Raw genomic sequence first — 21,529 nt, forward strand, 5'->3', positions numbered from 1 at the left:
CAGACGTGGTTCCCCCTTACCATCTATAACAGAGGTCTGCAATGCCTCCTCAGACAAGCTTAAACTCTGATCCCAACTAGCTTCCAACCTGGATGCAGCAGAGGAATCCAACAATAAAGCCGGCCGAACCTCTGGGCAGCCACTAGTCTTGGGAGAGACGACCAGCGGAGGCTGAACAGCAGAAGATTCCAGCCTATGCTTCTTGGCCTTCTTCAGTGGCAGCTCTCCCTTGGACCAGGAAGTACGCAGCATCATTTCTCTTGCAAGAAGCTTAAAATACTGATTTTCAAGACAGAGAGCCAAAGAAGAGAGTCTACTATGAAGGGTTTCGGGTACAAAGGCCTGACAGAAGGAACAGGACATATGGTCATGAGAGGCATCTAGGCAAAGACACTGGTCATGGTTGTCTTTATGGGGAATCCATTTCCCACAATGGCATTTACCCTTCTTGGATGACATGAAACCCCACAAGCAACAATAAAAAGGACAAGTAAAAAAGGCTGACTATCAGGGGAAACTGTAGGCAGCGACGCACAGATATTCCAATGCAGACAGCACAGTAGGGAAGGTGGTTCTGGAGATTACATTTGTAACAGCCCATAGTAATTTCTGAGGGACTGAGAAACCTCAGTGTTCTTTCAATGAAAACAGTGGCACAGTTTGGAAATAGTCTCAGAGAAAAATAATCCATCACAGGGAGAATCAAATATCAGGCCCTCCTATGAATCTGAAATCTGAGGATAAAATCCTGCTTCTGTCCCTTCATCCCCCTGTCCAGAGTAAGTATCTTGAAATTCTTCAGGAAAAGAAGAATCCATTTTTCTTCTAATAAAAACCACCTTATAAGAAGAATCAACAGCCTGAATTAGACCTGAACCAGACCTAATAAACTACTCTTGCCTAGGGAAATTTGAGGAACAGTAGATGCATGTTTAGTTTCTTCTGTTTCTTTTTGACAAGAAAAATGGGGTGAACAGGGCTGTTAATAGCAGCAGCATCCTCCCCAGGGATTGGCACAACATTCTGACCAAATAGGGAAGGCTCCCCTGCCCCTTCTCCCAGGACTGACAAGAATGGTTTTCCCTTTCCCACTGACGGGACTCAACAGCCACAGTGGATACAGTTAACTCCAGGTTCTTAGTGGCTGTAGGTGCTACACCACACTGATCGAGGGTAAAAAATTAGTGGTCTGAGGAACCAGCTTTGGCCACAGCAGAGTCAACCACCTGAGGTGGAAGCAAACTGCTAGTCTGCTGTAGTGGTAAAGGCTGTTTGTTTAACTTCCTCTTTTTGTGATTGGAAGAAGCACCACCATTGGTACCAGTAGTTTGTTCCATGGTCAAGCCAAAAATAGTGCCTCCTTCCCTGGGAAACAAAGCAGCATAAGCCGGTAAAAATTCTAAGTCCTAAAAAGTAACTTTTTCCCAATAAAGCATAGTAAAAAAACACTTAAAATATACTTGCTGGCTGCGAAAAGTAAAACATACACAGTTTTACCAGAGAAAAATGGTTTAACAATGTTTTTAATAACTTTTAATATGACATGAAAAAAATGGGGGTTCTTTTCTGGGAAAAACAAGTAACATTAGCAGTTAAAAAAAGAAGTTATGTACTCTCTATAACTTTCCATGTGAGTTGTTTATCTCGCCTTTATTCTCATTGATGGGTTCGGAGCTGATCCTCAGCTCCAACACGGCCGATAGCAAAGCTCAAGGTTTGCCAGTAGCTCGATACCAAGTCCCTTATCCCACAACGCACTGCTGGAATTACCTCAGATCTTGTTTGCTGCGAGTATATATACCTTTTTTTTCTTTTTCTACAAGGAAGCAAAGAAGAAGTATTGAATAACCAAGATGGTACTAGCCTCTAACTCAACTGTCAGCCAGGAGGGAGGGACGTGAGAATAAACGTGAGATAAACAACTCGCATGGAACGTTATGGTGAGTACATAACTTCTTTATGTGAAGTTGTTAAATCTCGCCGTTTATTCTCACTGATGGGTAGCATCCCTAGCACCCTCAATCTTGGGTGGCTCATGGAAGTACGTTTTTTAGTACCGTGGAGCCAAAGGAAGACCTGTCCCTGGAAGCCTTATCTACTTTGTAATGTGTGATAAAGGTATGAGGCTTAGACCAAGTTGCTGCAGCACAAATATTGTCAAGGGGCAATTTAGCTCGAGAGGCATAAGACATAGAAATGGCTCTGAAAGAATGAGCCTTACGTTTGTGTGTCAATGGCATGTTTGCATTCGCATAAACAAAGGATATACAATCTGATAACCATTTAGATAGGGTTGTTTTAGCCACTGAGTTACCTTTTCTGGCCTCCAAAAAGGATATGAAAAGTTGATCTGATTTTCTAATATCCTTAGTTCTATCAAGATAGAATCTGAGCTGTCTGTGTACATCAATTTTGTGCAGCATGTATTCCACTTTGTTGAGGGATTGGGAAAAAAGACTGGCAACTCAATGACCAGACTGATATTGGATTCAGAAAAGACTTTATGCAAAAAGGAGGGGTTTGTTCTGAGAGATACTCTATCAGCATGGAAAATCATGTAAGGAGGTCTGATAGATAATGCTTGAAGTTCTGACACTCTGCAGGCAGAAGTAATGGCTACTAGAAATATAGTCTTCCAGGACAAATATTTGAGATTACAAGAAGATGCTGGTTCGAAGGGGGGGGGGTTATTTGAGACAGCATAAAATTCAAATTCCATGGAGAATAAGGGATTTTGATAGGAGGTCTCATGTGAAAGGCACCTTTAAGAAAAGCCTTAGATAACTTATGGCCCATAAAGTTCAACCCATCAAATCCAAGGTGGAAATTTGATATGGCGGCTAACTGGACTCTAACTGTGGCAGCTGCTGCTCCTTCCTTAAAAATCTTTGTCAAAAATTCTAAAATGGACGATAGAGGATCTGGGAAAGTGTTGATTTTCTGTATATTGGCCCAAATTGTGAACCTGTTCAACTTACTGTGGTATAGTTTCCTGGTGGATGGCTTGTGAGAAGACAAAAGGATTTGTCTTGTATCATCTGAGAGTGAATGAAGCCTGGCAATTAGGGGAAGTGGATTAGCCAAGCAGTCAGCTTTAGGGACTGCAGTGAAGGATGGAGGTCCCCTGACGGTTGTGTCAGAAGGTCCGGAACTGGGTCCAGGATTCATGGATCCTCCAGCAGATGATGGTGAAGGAAGGGGAACCAAATCTGTTGAGGCCAGTAGTGGGCTATGAGGATAACTGTCCTTCCCAGCGATTTTGCTTTCTGTAAAAGCTTGGGTATCAATGGAATAGGTGGGAATGCATATAGGAGACCCGGAGGCCAACCGTGTACGAGTGCATCTCTCGGGGAATGTCCTGGAGGTGGTATTAGGGCAAAGTAGCTTCTGCATTTGGTATTGATGTGACTGACAAAGAGGTCGCAGCAAGGCTGGCCCCATTTGCGGAAAATCAAATCCACAACTCGTTGGTTGAGAGACCACTCGTGAGGCAACAGTATTGCCCTGCTCAGCTTGTCCGCTATCACGTTGGATTTCCCCGGGATGTGCGTTGCTATCAGAAAACGGTGGGACGACACAGCCCATTGCCATACCCTGAGGGCTTCTCGACAAAGGGGGTAAGACTTGGCTCCGCCTTGTTTGTTCAAGTACCAGACCACTGACATGTTGTCCATCTGAATTGCAATTGTCCCTAGTGGAAGAGAGTCCTGAAAAGTACTGCAACCCCAGAAGTACCGCTCTCAATTTCAGAACACTGAAATGCAGATGTGACTCTTGATCCGTCCATGTGCCTTGGGCAGTCTTTCCCTGAAAATGCCCCCCCCCCATCCTATCAGGGAAGCATCCGTGGTCACAGTGGCTACTGGGGGGGAACAAAGGGTCTTCAGATTGTGAGATGAAGAGATGTCAACCACCACCGAAGGTCTCTCTTGCAAGAATCTGTAATGAGAATCATGTGGTGCATCGGTAGCTTTTGGTAAGACCACTGAGCGAAGAGGAGCCATTGAAGGATTCTCATATGCATCCTTGCGAGTGGTACAGCCAGGATTGCTGTCGCCATCAAACCTAGCACATTCAAGACCTCTGCTGCTGTAGCTTTGTTCTTTGACACCAGTGAGTTGATGTGTTGGCGAAGAAGTGAGACTCTTTCGATTGGAAGACAGAGTGGTGGTTGAGGTATCTAACTCTGCTCCTATAAAAACGGTATGCTGCGATGACGATAAGGCAGACTTTCTGAAGTTGATTGTAATGCCTAATTGATGGCAGAGTGTCAGAGTATATTGTGTTGCCTGAGTCAATTGATGCCTGGTGGTAGCGGTGAGGAGCCAATCGTCTAGGTATGGAAACACCTGGTATCCTAGATGCCTCAGGTGAGCCGTGACCACTGCCATGCATTTGGTGAACACTCTGGGGGCTGTATTGACACCAAAGGGCAGGGCTCGAAACTGGTAATGATTGGCTCCCAGCCGGAAACACAGGTGATCCCTGGAGCATCTGTTCATCTTTATGTTATAGTACGCGTCCTTGAGATCTATGGAGCACATCCAATCGCCTTTCCCTAGGAAGGGAAGAATGGACTGAAGCGTGACCATTTGGAACTTCTCTTTCTTTATGAACTGGTAGAGTCTGCTGAGGTCAAAGATAGGTCTCCAGTCCCCTGTTTTCTTTGGTACCAAAAAGAATCTTGAGTAAGTTCCGAATCCAACTTGGTCTGCTGGGACTGGTTGGATGACTCTTTCTAGCAATTTTTGGACCTCTACGATTGCTTGTTCCCTGAGACTGGGTGGAACACCTGGGATTCTGTTTACAGGAGTGGAAAGGGAAGAGAACGGTATGAAATATCCTCTGGAAATGATGCTTTGTACTCATGTATCTGACGTTAGGTTTAGCCAGGCTTCTGGGTACAAAGATAAGCGACCCCCGACTGCCTCCAGAGCCGGACAGCTGGGCCTCCTTTCAGGAGCGCTGGTAGACCTGACCAGAGAACTGGCCTCTGTCACCCTGTTGTTGTGGACTCCCTCTGCCGCGTGGGCGGCATCTTCCGTTATAACCCCCTCCTCTGCCTCTATAGGGAGTTTCTCCACGTGTGTCCTGAAAGGCTCCCTGTGCTTTTCGGAACCACATTTTCCCTCCCATAGGGCCCTTGGGATAGGGCCGAGTAGGGGTAGAAAAATGGACTCCAACGGCAGATAGGGTCTTGCCTTCCTGCTCACACCTGGTTAAGGTTTCCTTTACTTTAGGCCCAAACAGTGATGAGCCATCAAATGGGGTGTTGATAAAGGAAGACTTAAAGGGCTCCACAAAGGAAAAGAGACGCATCCCGGCTCGTCCCTGCAGAGCAATGCCTGAACTAGTGGCTCTACTCAAACCATCAGCTGCATAAGATATGAGACGCATGGACGAGTTCACAACTGAGTTTAGGGTAGCGAGCTGTGTGTTGACTTTGTCGGCAACCCCTGCAGTTACCGTACCCTGGACAGCATCTCCTAGCTCTTTCAGGAGATCTCTTTGCAGTCTCGTGAAATGGGTTAAATAGTTCAGCGATCACAGAGAAAAAGTCGCTGAACTAAACATGCGTTTCCCATATCTATCCATGATCCTAGAATCTCTGTTAGGAGGATGGATAGATGCAGATGTTTCAGACACTTCCATTTTGGTGGCTGCAGCTACCACCATGGCATCAACAGGCACTCCTTTGGTCAAAAAGGCTTTGTCCACTGGGGCAGAGATGAACTTATTCGGCTTCCGAGGGACAGATTCCATGGCCTCCGGTGACTCTCACGCCTTATGAGAGATCAGCTCCATGAGCTCGTCGTAAGGCGGAGACACCCAAGAAGTGGAAGGTTGAGACCCAAAAGCCTTCAAGAGCACTGACCCGTCCTCAGTAGGTGTTATGGACTGCCAATCGCCCTCCTGACTCAGGATCACTGCAAAGGAGATATCCTCAGAGGGAGATCGAGGGGACCCTTCTGACTCATCCAAGTCAGTGTCAGATGTCAACGACTCCTGTGGGGAGTCTAAGTGCCTCCTCTTACATAGTCTCTTCCAGGGTACCTCCACAGTGGGGAGATCTGGGAAGGTCTCGGAAGAGCAGGGGACGCCCTGTGGGGCTATTTGAGGCTCAGGTTCTCTACGCTTAGGGGGACCGGCAGACGTAGAAGTGGACACAGAAGCTTGAGGGGAGAAGGAAGCCCGAACTGATGCCGATTATGTCTTAGGAGACAGGACTCTCTTCATGGCATCGAAAGCACCATGGCTCCGACAATAAGGGATAGACAGATCCGGAGGGACCATCCGATCCTCCCGCACCAAAACCATGGGCTCCGAGCCCGAGGTAGGAGCCAAGCTCATCGGAGCCGAAGCCCAGCGTGGAAGAGTCTGCACCGAAAAATCGGTCCAACTATCCTCCCTGGACCTGACAGGAGAGTGTCGGCTCCTGGTGTCCTCAGTCGGTGCTGAGGACGTCCGAGTAGATGGAACCGATAACACCAGTGCAGGTCTCTGTTCCATAGGTTCGACAACTATCGGTTCAAGCTCCTTCGGCTCCAAGATTCCAGTACAGCTCGCAGGAGAAGTTCGGTTCGATGGTCTTCGGCTCTGACGAAGTGGTCAGGGCCAACAACAATTTAGCAAGTCCTGGTGCCCGTAAAAGCTTCTGCACTAGCCGATCCATATCCATATCAGAGAGGCTGACTGAAGACTTCGAGGAATGCACCGAAGGTGCTGACTGGAGCAGAAAAGATGAGGGAACCTCAGAGACTGGCCTCAAGACTGGGAGCTGGCTCCGAACCAAAGGGACACTCGGTTCCGAGGACTGTGGAACCGATGACCCTGTACCCTCTGATCTTTTTACCTTCTTGGTAAGTTTAGAATCTGAAGATTTTGAAGAAGTGCTGGCACCTTCCCGGCTACCAAACGCCTCTGAGAAAGTATGCTGCAGCAACCCCCTATCAATGAGTTTTCTTCTTCTCTCTAAGAGAAATCTAGAGGAAAAAGAGTGGCAAACACTGCAAGAGTCTTGGAGGTGTTTAGCCCCCAGACAGTAAACACATTGGACATGCCCATCAGTGATGGACATTTTCTGTCCACAATCTGGACATTTCTTAAACCCCGATTTGGGGTGAGACTTTTCCCGCTCATCCGACATGTTAGAAACAGACACCACAAAATTAACCTGTAGAGGTTAAATACAGGGCTAACTAGGCCACACTAAAAAAATACTAATAACAAGAATAAAATTGTTAAAACTAAATAGGACTAAGAAAACTAGGTCAACACAGGGTACTATCTCTACAATCTAACCTACTTAAAACTATATTATTTTAACGAGAAACACACACACACTAAATAAAGAATAATTTATCAAAAGGAGAAAGAATTTTTTTAAATTTACGATTTAGCAAAAAATGGTCCGAGCTGACTGGATCACCGAGATCTCTCTTGCCGCGGCAAACTAGATCGGAGGTAATTCCAGCAGTGCGTTGTGGGATAAGGGGCTTGGTCTCGAGCTACTGGCAAACCTTGAGCTTTGCCATCGGCCGTGTCGGAGCAGAGGATCGGCTCCGAACCTATCAGTGAGAATAAATGGCGAGATTTAACAACTTCACATAACACAGTTTAAAAAAAAGACTTAAAACACTTTACCAACCACAAAAAGTAAAATAAACACAATTTATCCACTGAAAAATGTTCTTCAACTACTTTAAACAACTTCTAATTTGACAGGAAAAAGTGCACTCCCATTTAAAAGAGAGTCCAATGACTCATGGAATTAAAATAACTTTCCTAACAAAGAAAGCACATTTAAACAATAAATTTAAAATGTAGAATGTTGTTCCCAAAGGGAACTTATCTGCCAAGCAATGGAACAGCACAAACTGACATCCAATCCTCAAAAGCCTGCAGAAGAACTCTATCTTCAGCAGCAGGAAAGCTCTGAAGGCCTTGGAGCTCAAACCTGACCTATTAGGCAGCTCAACTCAAGCTGCCTAATGGTTTGGGCACATGGAAAGTGTCTATGGAATAGATCTCCTGGTCCTTGGAAAATGTATTTCAATAACATGATACAGTGTGCAGCTGGTTTCTTTCAGGATAAGATTTAGGGAAGATCAGTACTAAACCCAAAAGATAGAAAGCCTCGTCACTACAGATTGCCTCTCCTCATTCTACTAGAACCTTCTTTACAACCATTCTTTTCCAGAGTAGGTTCTCCCAGATTAGTTACATGTTGTGTGTTCTAGTCTTAGCAATAAACATGAACTTTGTTGCTACATTTTTTTAAACAGATGTAGAGGAAGACTGTAGCTGAGTAACATTAATGAAAACATGACATACCAGAAGTCAGAGAAGTTAACAATAAAAAAATCCATCAAATATTTTTGGGGGGGTGGATTATTTGTTACCCAGGTTACGTGACTAACTCTGTCACCCATTAGACATCATCAGAATTGTAACCAGTACTGCAGCAGGGTGTAAGTTTAGTACTGCGTAATCGTAAACCTCATCGCTAAACTACCAACCTACAAAACAACTGAAAAGGACAAAGGAAAATTACTTTATTTGTACTGAGTAGATTACAACATTGCTAACCATGCCACATACTGCCAGGAATTCCTGACAAAACTACTATGGACTCTACTTAAGAGACTCCCAGGATGCTACATTCACTAAGCCCCTGTAGATAGAAGGCTCTGAAACTGATTGTGAGGTACACAGCTGCAGTCCCATCCTGGAAGACCTCAAAACATGGAGCTGTTTAAGCACTGTAACCATGCAAAACAACTGCTTTGTTCCTTTAAACACCTTTATTGAATCACTTAAGATACAGGCAAACATACATTAAAAGAAAAACAAACATATTAACATGTTTTCTGTTTACATATATTGTACATCACATGTCCTTCTTTGTAACTATAATCAGTCCAACATCACAAATTGCTGAATTCCTGCCTTCCCTTAAACCTCACTCCTCCTCCTCCTCCTGAACATTACTCTACATGTATTGTTCCCGCAGTTTCCATTTATTTCTATGCGATTTGCTCCTTCCCTTTTCCCTCTTCCACCTCTTCTATTTATTTTGTAATACTCAATACTTCAATATAGCTGGTTTAGACTTTATCATTTTCTAGTAATTGCTTTTTTGGCAGCCAACATAATTAAATTTAATAAGGTCTTACTACATCTAGGCAATTCAGATCCTGTATCCCAGCTAAAGAAAAAAAAAATCATATCCTTAGCTAGTCATTTGTACACCAGATATTTCTAACAAAATACTCCGCACAGAATTTTAAAAATCTGCCGACTAATTACATTCCCAAAATACATGTTCCCAAGTTACCTCTTTCTTTCGCATCACAGCTCCAACATTTGCTATCTACCTGAGAAAAAAATGTTGACGTCTACCTAAGCAAGCACATCCAGGCAAAGATCCTAAACCTTCTGGACTGTGTTGTATACTTGGGAGACTTCCATATGACCACTCATTGTTCTTTTGTAAATTGCTTTTCCATCTCTCTTACAAATCTTTTCTATCCGCCTCCGATTGAGTCTTACAGTTTTTAAGCAATAATTTACATGCCGTATTAATTATCTATTTTTAACAGCAGCTTCTGTTCTATATTTGACTAAAAACCCCACCAGTTCAAGTCTTTCACTTAAGGTTCCCCTATCCCTTTCTCTTTGCCTGTATGCCGATATCACTCCCTGGTAGGGAAGGCAGTCTCTAGCCTGCAGTTCTAACATCTTCTTGTCCTCATCCCACTCCATTACTTTTTCCTCTCTAGTTATTTGCTCCTAGCATCTTTCTTCCTTTCTCAGTATATTGCAGCCCTCTCTTGCATACTTTCTGTACCCCTAATTGTAGTCTTCCCTATTGGCAAAATCTCTTTTCTCCACTTTTGTGTTGGCTTAGTTCTTGGAATACTCTCTGCTACTTTATGAATACAAAATTCTGTATGGTTGTTATCATCATCCTTAAGGATCTGCACCAGATATCCCCCTCTTTATTCCTTGAACACCCCCCAGCTTCATCTTTATCCCTTTCCATTTTGAATTATAACCTTCTCCTTCAGTTATTTATATGAACTTTAACTGTGTACCTCTAAAAAATATTTCTTCAAATTAGGTAATCCTAAACCACATTGTTCTTTTTGATAGACCAACTTATCCCACTTAACTCTTACCCTCTTCACCTCCCACATAAACTCCTTAAAATCTTTAATTATTGTCCAGAACTTCTCCTTTGGTTGATAAATATGTCTGTCCTCTATATAAAACTGAAGGGAATAAAAACATTTTTTACTATCCACATCTTGCTATCCATATCCATAAACAAGAGCTTCCATTTTCTCAGTTTTTGTATTATCTTTTGTTTAGTCTCTTCCCACATATCATTAGCTGCAGTAACAGAATCTCTTTTAACCCATACTCCCAAGTGCTTCATCTTATCATGCCCCAGTAAATATGGGTATTGCAAAATCAATTATCGCCCGGCTACATAATTTACGGCTATAGCCTTTGTTTCACCTTCATTAATTTTATATCTACAAAAAATTATCTTAAAATGTTCCATAATGCTGAGCTGTCCTTTATTTTATTACCATACCTATTACATCCTTGTATTTTCTTTGCCAATGGCTCTAAATATGAAGCAAACAACAAGGAGGAAAGAGGACATCCCTGCCTGGTTCCTCTAATCAGATGCAACTTATCAGATAGGAACCCTCCCACTTTAACTCTAGCCTCTGATCCTTCATATATTCTCTCCTAATTAAAATTACTATTTTTTTCAGGGAATGCAAAGAACCACTGCACTTCTTAGGCTTAGCTTTGAATACTCCAACCTGTAATATAATTAAAACATTGGTAGACAACAGGGCATACCTCTCAACCTGGAAACATCAAAAATCTGGACAAGGCCCATGAAAAATGGGTACAAATCTGTATGCTGATTAACATATAATCTGCATATACATTTACGTAATCCCGCCTATTCCAATGGAATTGTGGGGTATCAACTTTCAAATGCAAACTGAAGAACAGACAACCAAAATATGGCACCAGAGTCCCCCTGCAGCCATTCCAATGTCCCATTAGATGGCTATTTCGTCCCATTTACCATAAATACTAATGTGTGCGTAGCATACTGCTTTACTTCTACAATGACTATTTGGATTTTATTTTTACATTTTACAGCACAATGCACAAACACTAATAGAGATCTGCTAAACAAAGCAGTACTGTCTCACAATGAAAATAGACTTGGCATTAACATTTCTCTGCCCTTGAAACTCACATTCATTGAAACAGCAATGAAACCTGCACCACATCCAAAGAAAATGCATCTGACCAGTGGTGGATAAAGATTACCTTTGGACTGTTTTCAAATTATTGGCCACTTGCACACAAAACAAGAAACATACATGTGCTCTTTGATGTACCTTCCTGACTTTATTAAATTATATTCCTTGTATAATACAGCAGCACACTTGTTAGATAGAGCGCATTTTAAATTTACTGTTTGAACATTTTTCCAGTAGGCAATGAAACAAAATGTATGAACCAATAATGGCAAAACCACCCCAATTCAGAACATTTCCATCATAAAAATCTACTTCCACACCCATACAATATATATAAATAGAATATATATATATAAATAGAATGACTGTAGTGTAAGCCATAGGCATCTTGCACAGCTTCTCGCACTTATTTTCAATTTCAGTTTTTTTTTTTTGGGGGGGGGGGTGGACAAAAGGCCAAAAATCAGGGACACATTTTAAAAACTGCTTGTATAATTTTGGAAAGTTGCTAGAATAAAATGTGTTACCACCATGCATTTCACTACCAAGTCTTGAACCCAGGACTTTCTGCACTACAGTCAGCGCAATATACCACTATGCCAAATCAGCAGTTTCCTGAAAGATAGGAAGACTGAAACTTAAATGGCTATCATGTAGTGAATTCAGTTCTCACTTCTCAATATAGCTCTCAACCTCTTAGCACAAAAAACCTGGACAAAGCCAATAATTGGAGAATACAGACCCAAAATAGGGACAAATTTTAAATACTGATCTTATAAACTTAGAAAATTGCTAGAATAAAAAGGTTTTGTGTTACCATTTATTTTCTGAAGAATATGAGGTCTGGAATTCAAATGCCTGACATTATTTAGTCAATTCAATCCTTGAGTGATTTGCCACAAAAATCCTGAAAACCACAGATTTTATGAGGAACAGATCAAAATTATGAGGCATAAATTCACAAGTGGTGGCGGCTAGGGACTTTAGGCTCTTTTTACCTTATACCCAAGGTACATGGTTTGAGCCAGAGTACCTGTAGCAGCTACCAGGTGTATCAAACTGGGGACATTTACACACACACACACACACACACACACACACACACACACACACACACACACACAGACACACACAGACACACAGACACACACAGACACACAGACACACACAGACACACAGACACACACAGACACACAGACACACACAGACACACAGACACACAGACACACACATCCAATCAAAAATGTGTATTCACTATCTACAGTATATAAAACACACACAGACAACACACACTTTTCTAAGCACAAAAAAGCCTTCCTTGGTGGATATAATAGGGAAATCACAGACTTTCCAGGGCTGAGAAGGCCTTGCATTATACTCTCTCTATAATGCCCAACAGCTTGGTCACTATTGTTTATATTTTTAGGCTGCCTTCTCCTTCTAATTGTTAATGTTTCACTAGAATCTAGTAGTATCGACAGTGCATCAATTAATTGGCATCCAAATAATTGACACAAACATTTACAGTCCCAAAGGATTGCATCCTCACATAAGTATGAATACACAGGTCGCACAACAGAGAAAACATTTCATTTTTGCAGTGGGACAGTCCCACTTCTAACCCCCACCCCAAAACCCCATATGTGGAAAAACACCCAGCAACCTAATGTTAGACAAACTTGGAGAAAAGTAGAAAACAAATGGGAAACATAAAAACAAATGGGAAACTTGCCTTTTATGTCTTCTCCAAGTCAAGTACACCACAGTTTGTGTGACTCAGCCCCTTCTAACAATCAGACATGAACTTAAAACGGAGACATTCTGAGACGGTCTCAGTTAAGTAAAAGACAAAGTACCATATCACTGATTAATATAGGGTGTGGTTCTTACTTATGTAGTGCTGTGTATTGTATTCCTGGCTGGTGTTGATGAGATCAGGATGGTTAAAGCATGTCTGTGTTATCAATGAGATATGTCCAGTTAATGGATAAAAAAACGAAATATATAAATATATACATACAGACACAAGCATGTACACACACACACACACACACACACACACACACACACACACACACAAAACACACAGGCTCCCTCAAGCTTACACACACACACACACACACACACACACACACACACACACACACACACACACACACACACACACACACACACACACACCAATTTCCAGCGTTAAGGAGGTGCGACCTAAGAATGGGACTCTTCTGGCTAGCTTTTGGATAGGTAGGTCAAAAGTTGATCACTCTTAAAGGGACTGTGGAGGTAATGCAATGGAAGTCACTACGAGATGCAGATCGGTTCAAATGTTGGACACGGAATCAGTAACATCCTTAAAAAGCAAAACTTTATAAAAAAGATTTAAAAAAGTGATAGAGTGCGTATTTTAATAGTAGTGATCCCACTATCGGGACTGGACTAAATATGATTGCTTGCTTTGTCAGGTGTTACTTGGTGACTTCATTGTATCTGGGGGTCACAGTAGACCTGATATTAGTTTGGCAGCGTAACAAAAAAAAATGTTCCAGGATAAGTTTTGCTTTCCTGGTGACAAATAAATAGGACTGCATCTGCTAAATTCATTTGTCTAAAGCACCACCCATACCTTTTAAGTGCAATGATTTAGGGGTTGCGGTATGATTTTTGCCATCATATTTAGCCGTACTATTCACACATTTACAGATTTTATTCCCAAGTTAAATTGATAATATTTAACTAGTATCTATTCAGAAAAATAAGAAATCAAATTGCCCCTTCTTCTGACCTTCTGTTTGCCCCTTCTTCTGACCTTCTGCTGTGGTTTGTTCCTGGCTACGCTGTGATCATCAGCCTTCCGTTCCCAGAATGTGGAACATTTCCCAGCAGTACAAATTACACTAGTGTTAATTCTGTCAACTAGGAGCCACAGAAAGTTTCACCCAGACTAAATCAAACAAATGCTTGATTTCTGTCAGTATCATGTCTGTCTCACTGTAAAGAACATTGCAAAATACAGTGTTAATGCGTTACTCACAGTCTGCAGGCTGAGTAGGAGTTTGGAGTTCGATCCGCAGACTAAAAATCTGGCAGCAGCAGGCATTAATGAGCTGCCGATGCAAGATTTGCTAGTAACCAAACTGTTGGCACATGGGAGGTATGTTCCCAGTCATTTCAGTTCCAGTGTCAAAATATCTTTCCTGTCAGTATAGCGGAGCGGTATATGGTATGCTTGAATCTATCACTTATGCGTGGTAGTGTTTGTAACTGGAATCGAATTGCTGCTCACGAAGACGACCCCCCCCCCCCTCACTTATCTAACCTTTGCCCATCAGCTTGTCACTGCTGTCACTTTGTAAACTTATGTTTTTTCACACTTCAGGTGGCTACCAGCACAAAACTAACTGGAGGAAAAAAATGAAAGATTTCAAACCGAAACCAAATCGTAGTGTCCAAAAGTGTATGCTGTAGCTGAAGTTTAGGTACCTGAAAAGCAGCATTCCTCACACCGTTGTATTAACGTACGGTTAGGGCACTTCATTTTAAAGGTGCAGTGTCACACACTCAGCACCCAGGTAAATTGTGCACTTTATTTAAAAATATAGCTGGCATTTGTGAACCAAGAAGAGGCATGTTACATAATACGCCAGTCTTTACTTTTTGTTTTATTTTATTTTTAATAAGGAAATCCTTTTAACTTGTAACGTACATATTTCAAAAGGGGGAGGGGCAACTGTTATTCTAGCAATATAGGGTATAATTGGGCATGCCTCAATAGAATTACCAGAATTAATAAACTTGGATGTGTGAACTCAAAAAGTGAATTGGTGTAACATACAATAATTGTGGCACCAGGGAGCAGCAAGTCGAGGATTAAGGACACAACACACACACACATGCACACGCATCCTTTCCGTTCATGCTGCTGCTGCTCAAAAGTGGAATAAGACATTTCCCTACCCACTCGCAAGTGCACCTTTGCAGCCAGATGATAATGGCAAGCAGAGATCATTTCATTTGCAGCAAGAAAGTTCCCACTTACATCTGAACAAGCCAGCCTAGCTCAATTCCGACAGGCTGGTAGCCTGGCAGGAAATGTGTAAATGCGTGCACGTGAGCCCTTGAGCACAAATCCGACAGGCTGGTAGCCCCGACGGAGCTGATGTCATTTCGCACATGATAACATCAGCTTAAAAAGTTAAAAAATACTTAAAAAAATAAAAACAACTGGAAAAAAATCTGAAATGAAGTGGTGCCACTAAGGAACTGTGGCACCACGTTATTTGGAGCCGAAAACTCGGTAAAAACCGAGTAATTTGGTACGGTTAGGAGGTATACAGTAGGGCCTAGCATTATTTAAATAGGAGTACGGCAGTGTATAGTGCAATATGACGAGCATCACACAAATACATTTTAAAAAGAAAAATTAACAACCTTTGTTAACAGCTTAAAGGTACTGATAATTTCACAATGAGCCAAGAAAATGTTGCTCACCTGTTTCCCAGTTATAAGCCACAGAACTTCCATAGTCTGAAGGAAGGCAGTCCATCACTTGTTCCTCGGTTTCCTGGCGGACCTGGACAACTTTAATACCATTAATATCCACCACTTCAGGTTCCTGGGGCTCTGGCTTTGGCATCCTTGTACTGCAAGTTATTTGTCCTCTGGCAACATCACTCTCCAAAGCTGCTAATATAGCATCAGTTGGAAGTTGAAAAGTCTCTCCTCCTGCTCCAATGAATGTATTAGTACAGGTCCCATCTTTTCTCCCTTCATAACTTTGCTGGTTGGTGTTTTTGCTTTCTAGTGCTGAATCAGCTTTGCACGTTTGAACATGATTCAGCTGCTCACTGCTTGTGTCAAATTCTACTCCACATTGGTGGCAATCATAGCTATGGCTTTTTACATGTTCCAAACCCTCACTAGTAAGAGGAATTGTGTTGTCATGAAAGTGTACATGTACATCTGATAGCTGTCTAGAGGACTGGGTATGGGTCTTCACACAAGTTGGCAAAGGAGGAAGGGAGGGCACAGGAAGAGGAGGAGAAGCATGATGGTCACCTTTTAATATACTCATGGAGTGCTGAAAAACTGTACTGTCATTTTTAATAATGTCACCAACTTCAGCAGCATACTTCATAGAATTATTTTCACCAGCAGAGTGCTTGGATGAGACTGACTCTATTGCAGCAAGGAATCCAGGAATATTATAAAATTTGAGGAAAATTAAGGATGCCTTAAACTCCTCCAGGTCATCGGGCAGACTCTCAACTGTTGATGCATACATCATCTGAAGGATAAGATCAAAGTGTTTGGCACTTATATGATCAGGATTGAGATACCAGGTTAGAGATGCAGTTGGCTGGCTTATGAAAAGATTATGAAAATACTTGCTGCAGGCAGCAAGGACTGCTCGGTGAGCTTTGAACTGAACATCACCAATGGCAATGGAGCAGTCGCACAGGAATCCGTACTGCAACTGTCCGTGTAGCTGCTGCAGAACGTGACTGCTGTGGTCCTTTAAAGACATGGTCTCCTAAGTAATCAGCACATAAATGAAAGCAACAGAATCAGAACATTAGACTGAGCATTTCCTTGTTTTGGCCTTTTTATACTTCTTTCCTACAAGACAAAGCAGAAATCAAAACTTAAACTCTTCTGTCATTGCATGTACTTCTGCAAAAATAAACAATTTTTCACATACAAAGATCACAGCGCAAGGACTTGATATGTTTTAAAGATCTCCATAAATCTGTAATGCATTTGACTTTAAGCTGTCATTATCAATGCCTGAAATGATACCTTTGCCAGACCAATTCTTTTTTATATAATGACATACCCAATAAACCACTAGATAACAGCAAATACATTATTACAATATCAGATATCTAAGAAAGGATACTCTTTGATGAATCTTTGGCCCTTTATAACTTCACCAATCATAACTTATTAAAAAAACTTAGAGATACCATATTTGGAGATATTTGTGCAGCACATTTTAATGCATGGCATGACATAACATGCCAGACACACAAATGTTTGTCCCTTGGGCTAACCAGTTCACCCCTGCTCCCATTCTGGTCAACAGTAACAGCCATCTGCCAAATTAAGAAATAGCAATATAGATCTGATGCCAAGTGCAAAAGTATGTACTTGCTGACTTTTAGCAAACTCCAACAGAGGAGGCAGGATAAAACAGATCATTCAACACAGTGGGATAGAGAGAACGTGCACATGACCAATCGAGGAGGGTTAGCTCTTAGTTCTTTCAATATAGTAAGACTAAATTGGTTACATTTAGCAAAGGACATACCTTGATGGCTGCATGGATAGACTGAATCTAAATAAGGTACAGCTAGTATGAAAGGGGCTGGAAGGCTGCAGGAAAGCAATCCTCAAAAAGTAGTAAAGTAAAAAATCAGTGCCAGAAAACGTTGAAACTCCGTCCAAGCAGTTTATTCACTGACTGATAAAAAACAGACCAACAATGAAGACACCAATAACTGTTGTTAACGCTTTTAAAACCACAATTCGACATGCGTTTTCGTCCTGCTATATAGGACTTCATCAGACAACACTTTAATTACTTACAACCTTTTTATACTAATTAAAATCAATCTACCTTTATAAATTATCCATTAACCATGCTTAATTATTTCAAAACATCCTATCACAATGAAGGAACTCATGAATATTAATGCCTGTCAGGGGAATGTAAAAAATACATCAAATACATACATTGCTTGCTCTCATTTAAACTTGCCATTGTTCATCTTAAAAAATACTTGTATATATAAATAAATTACATAAATAAATGCTCAATTAATTAATTTTACACACAATAATAAATAATGACCTAAAAATATTTAAAAAAATATGTTTAAAAACAACTTCCTAAAAAACATTTTATTCTCAATATGTATATATAAATAGGGACTGGTGTGTTTAATGAGTTAATGCCCTCTAGTGTCCATTATGAACATCACATTGGTTTGTCTAAAGCTTGTTAGCTCTTATTTTGAGTAGAGGTGTTATGGTTAGGAAATCATTTAATCCAGGTTTAGTGTTGGAATCTAAATAAACCTGCCACCATAATTCTTTAGATTCCAAGATTTCCTCCCATAATCCACCCCTAATATCTGGCAAAATTTGATCAAGGACAAAAAATTGGAACTTGTATTCAGGACATATAGTAGTGTGTTTATATAAGGCATTTGTACTCTTTGCTTTCAGAATGTCATAGTTATGTTCATATATTCTTCTTTTCAAACAACGTTCCGTTTTACCTATGTAAAACGAATGACACTTCTGACAAATGGCCACATAAACTATTCCCTTACTTTCACAATTATAATAATTTCTACTTCTAAGCCATCTCCCTCTACTTTCAATATATATTGCTTGCTTATTGATGATATATGGGCACTGTTGGCATCTGCCACATCTATATGTCCCATTCCTACCTTTAATTCCCATCCGTGATTTACCACTACTTCTTTCCAATATCTTGCCTAGATTTGGTGGATTTTTATACACTATTCTAGGTGCCATTTTTGTTATTTCTTCAATGTCCGTTAAAGAACTAAATTTATTCCATTCTTTTTTGAAAATTTTACTCAATTTGAGGTTTGAATTATTATATTCTACTATCAAACTTCTCGAATAATTAACTTGTTCAGCTTTATTATTCGTTTGTCTTGATCTTGTATGTCCATTACCCTCTGAGGACCCTCATTTCTTTCTAAAATTGGTCTAAACCTATCTAACCTACCCAACTCTACCTCATTCCTTAACTTCTCTATAAAACTCTTGGGGTATCCACGTTCTGAAAACATATTTGTAAGGGTCTTACATTCTTCTTGAAAAACCTTATCATCTGATGTCATCCTTGAGCCCCTTACGAGTTGTCCTTTCACTATGTTCTTCTTGCTATAAAGGGGATGTGCACTATCATAATGTAAATATGAATTTACATATGTGTCTTTTCTATAAACCTTACTCTGAAATTTACCCTCCTCTTTATATATTTCTATATCTAGATATTTCAATGTATCCATATTTACAGTATGGGTAAATTTCAAAAATGTAGTCGTTTGATTGATGTATTCCATGAATTCTAGGAATTTTTCTTGTGTCTCTACCCATAAAATGACTATGTCATCTAAAAATCTGTAGTACTTTATCCAGCATTCCTTAAATCTACAGTTGACTATGAATTGCTCCTCCCATTTGGCTAAAACGATGTTTGCAAAAGTGGGGGCACAAACTGCCCCCATCGCGACACCCGTCCTTTGTTGATGATATTCACCATCAAACATAATGAAATTATATTTTAAAACGGTGTCCATAAGAGTCACACTTGCTATCTTGTCTTCCAAACTTAGGCTTTCATCACTGAATATCATCTGTTCAAACATATCCATCCCCTCTTCAAAAGGGATACATCAAAACAAATCGATGACATCTATTGTTATAAACAATAAATTATCTCTATACATATCTTGTTTTATTACCCCTAAGAAGTCCCAGGAATCCTTCAATATCAAATTATTTTTTAACCAAATGTGTTTAGTTTTACAATCCACAAATTTGGCCAGCGGGCCAGTCTTAGACCCAGCTGCCGAAACTATAGGCCTGAGGGGGGGGGTTTGTCATGTCTTTATGGATTTTCGGTATCCCGAAAATATAAGCTATCTTGGGTTTCTTCACTTCCAAAAATCTGTAAGTTGTGTCATCTATTACTTTCTCTACCACCAAATTTTGTAAAATTATATCAATTTTTTGGTAAGCTATATTAATTTCATTTAGGGATACCATTCCATATTTGTAACTATCTCTAAGGATGGTGTTTAACTTCCCTTCATATAAAATTTTGTCCATAATGACAATACCCCCACCCTTATCAGGCTTCATAATTCTGAGTGAGGTATTATTACTTAAATTATTTAAAACCTCCATCTCTTCCTTATTCAAGTTATAATGAACCCAACCTTTGTTACAATTATTTCTAACTGAACTAGTTATTAAATTCTCAAAATTCTTAATCTGGGGAATCAAGATCTAGATATAGAAATATATAAAGAGGAGGGTAAATTTCAGAGTAAGGTTTATAGAAAAGACACATATGTAAATTCATATTTACATTATGATAGTGCACATCCCCTTTATAGCAAGAAGAACATAGTGAAAGGACAACTCGTAAGGGGCTCAAGGATGACATCAGATGATAAGGTTTTTCAAGAAGAATGTAAGACCCTTACAAATATGTTTTTAGAACGTGGATACCCCAAGAGTTTTATAGAGAAGTTAAGGAATGAGGTAGAGTTGGGTAGGTTAGATAGGTTTAGACCAATTTTAGAAAGAAATGAGGGTCCTCAGAGGGTAATGGACATACAAGATCAAGACAAAACGAATAATAAAGCTGAACAAGTTAATTATTCGAGAAGTTTGATAGTAGAATATAATAATTCAAACCTCAAATTGAGTAAAATTTTCAAAAAAGAATGGAATAAATTTAGTTCTTTAACGGACATTGAAGAAATAACAAAAATGGCACCTAGAATAGTGTATAAAAATCCACCAAATCTAGGCAAGATATTGGAAAGAAGTAGTGGTAAATCACGGATGGGAATTAAAGGTAGGAATGGGACATATAGATGTGGCAGATGCCAACAGTGCCCATATATCATCAATAAGCAAGCAATATATATTGAAAGTAGAGGGAGATGGCTTAGAAGTAGAAATTATTATAATTGTGAAAGTAAGGGAATAGTTTATGTGGCCATTTGTCAGAAGTGTCATTCGTTTTACATAGGTAAAACGGAACGTTGTTTGAAAAGAAGAATATATGAACATAACTATGACATTCTGAAAGCAAAGAGTACAAATGCCTTATATAAACACACTACTATATGTCCTGAATACAAGTTCCAATTTTTTGTCCTTGATCAAATTTTGCCAGATATTAGGGGTGGATTATGGGAGGAAATCTTGGAATCTAAAGAATTATGGTGGCAGGTTTATTTAGATTCCAACACTAAACCTGGATTAAATGATTTCCTAACCATAACACCTCTACTCAAAATAAGAGCTAACAAGCTTTAGACAAACCAATGTGATGTTCATAATGGACACTAGAGGGCATTAACTCATTAAACACACCAGTCCCTATTTATATATACATATTGAGAATAAAATGTTTTTTAGGAAGTTGTTTTTAAACATATTTTTTTAAA

The 21,529-nt window shown here is 40.3% G+C and overlaps 1 protein-coding gene across 1 annotated transcript in view; it reads right to left on the minus strand.

Annotated features, from left to right (window-relative positions):
• Positions 1-21,529, minus strand: part of LOC122807413 (zinc finger and BTB domain-containing protein 1-like) — a 423,690-nt gene that overhangs the window by 129,631 nt on the left and 272,530 nt on the right. The window contains exon 3 of the mRNA XM_044078440.1: positions 15,789-16,916. Coding sequence (XP_043934375.1) covers positions 15,789-16,824 — 1,036 coding nt within the window. The 5' untranslated portion in view covers positions 16,825-16,916. The remainder of the gene's footprint in view (positions 1-15,788; positions 16,917-21,529) is intronic.

The sequence above is a fragment of the Protopterus annectens genome, chromosome 1.part0 (assembly GCF_019279795.1).
Source record: "Protopterus annectens isolate FY-2018-M chromosome 1.part0, PAN1.0, whole genome shotgun sequence".
Classification (NCBI taxonomy): domain Eukaryota; kingdom Metazoa; phylum Chordata; order Ceratodontiformes; family Protopteridae; genus Protopterus; species Protopterus annectens.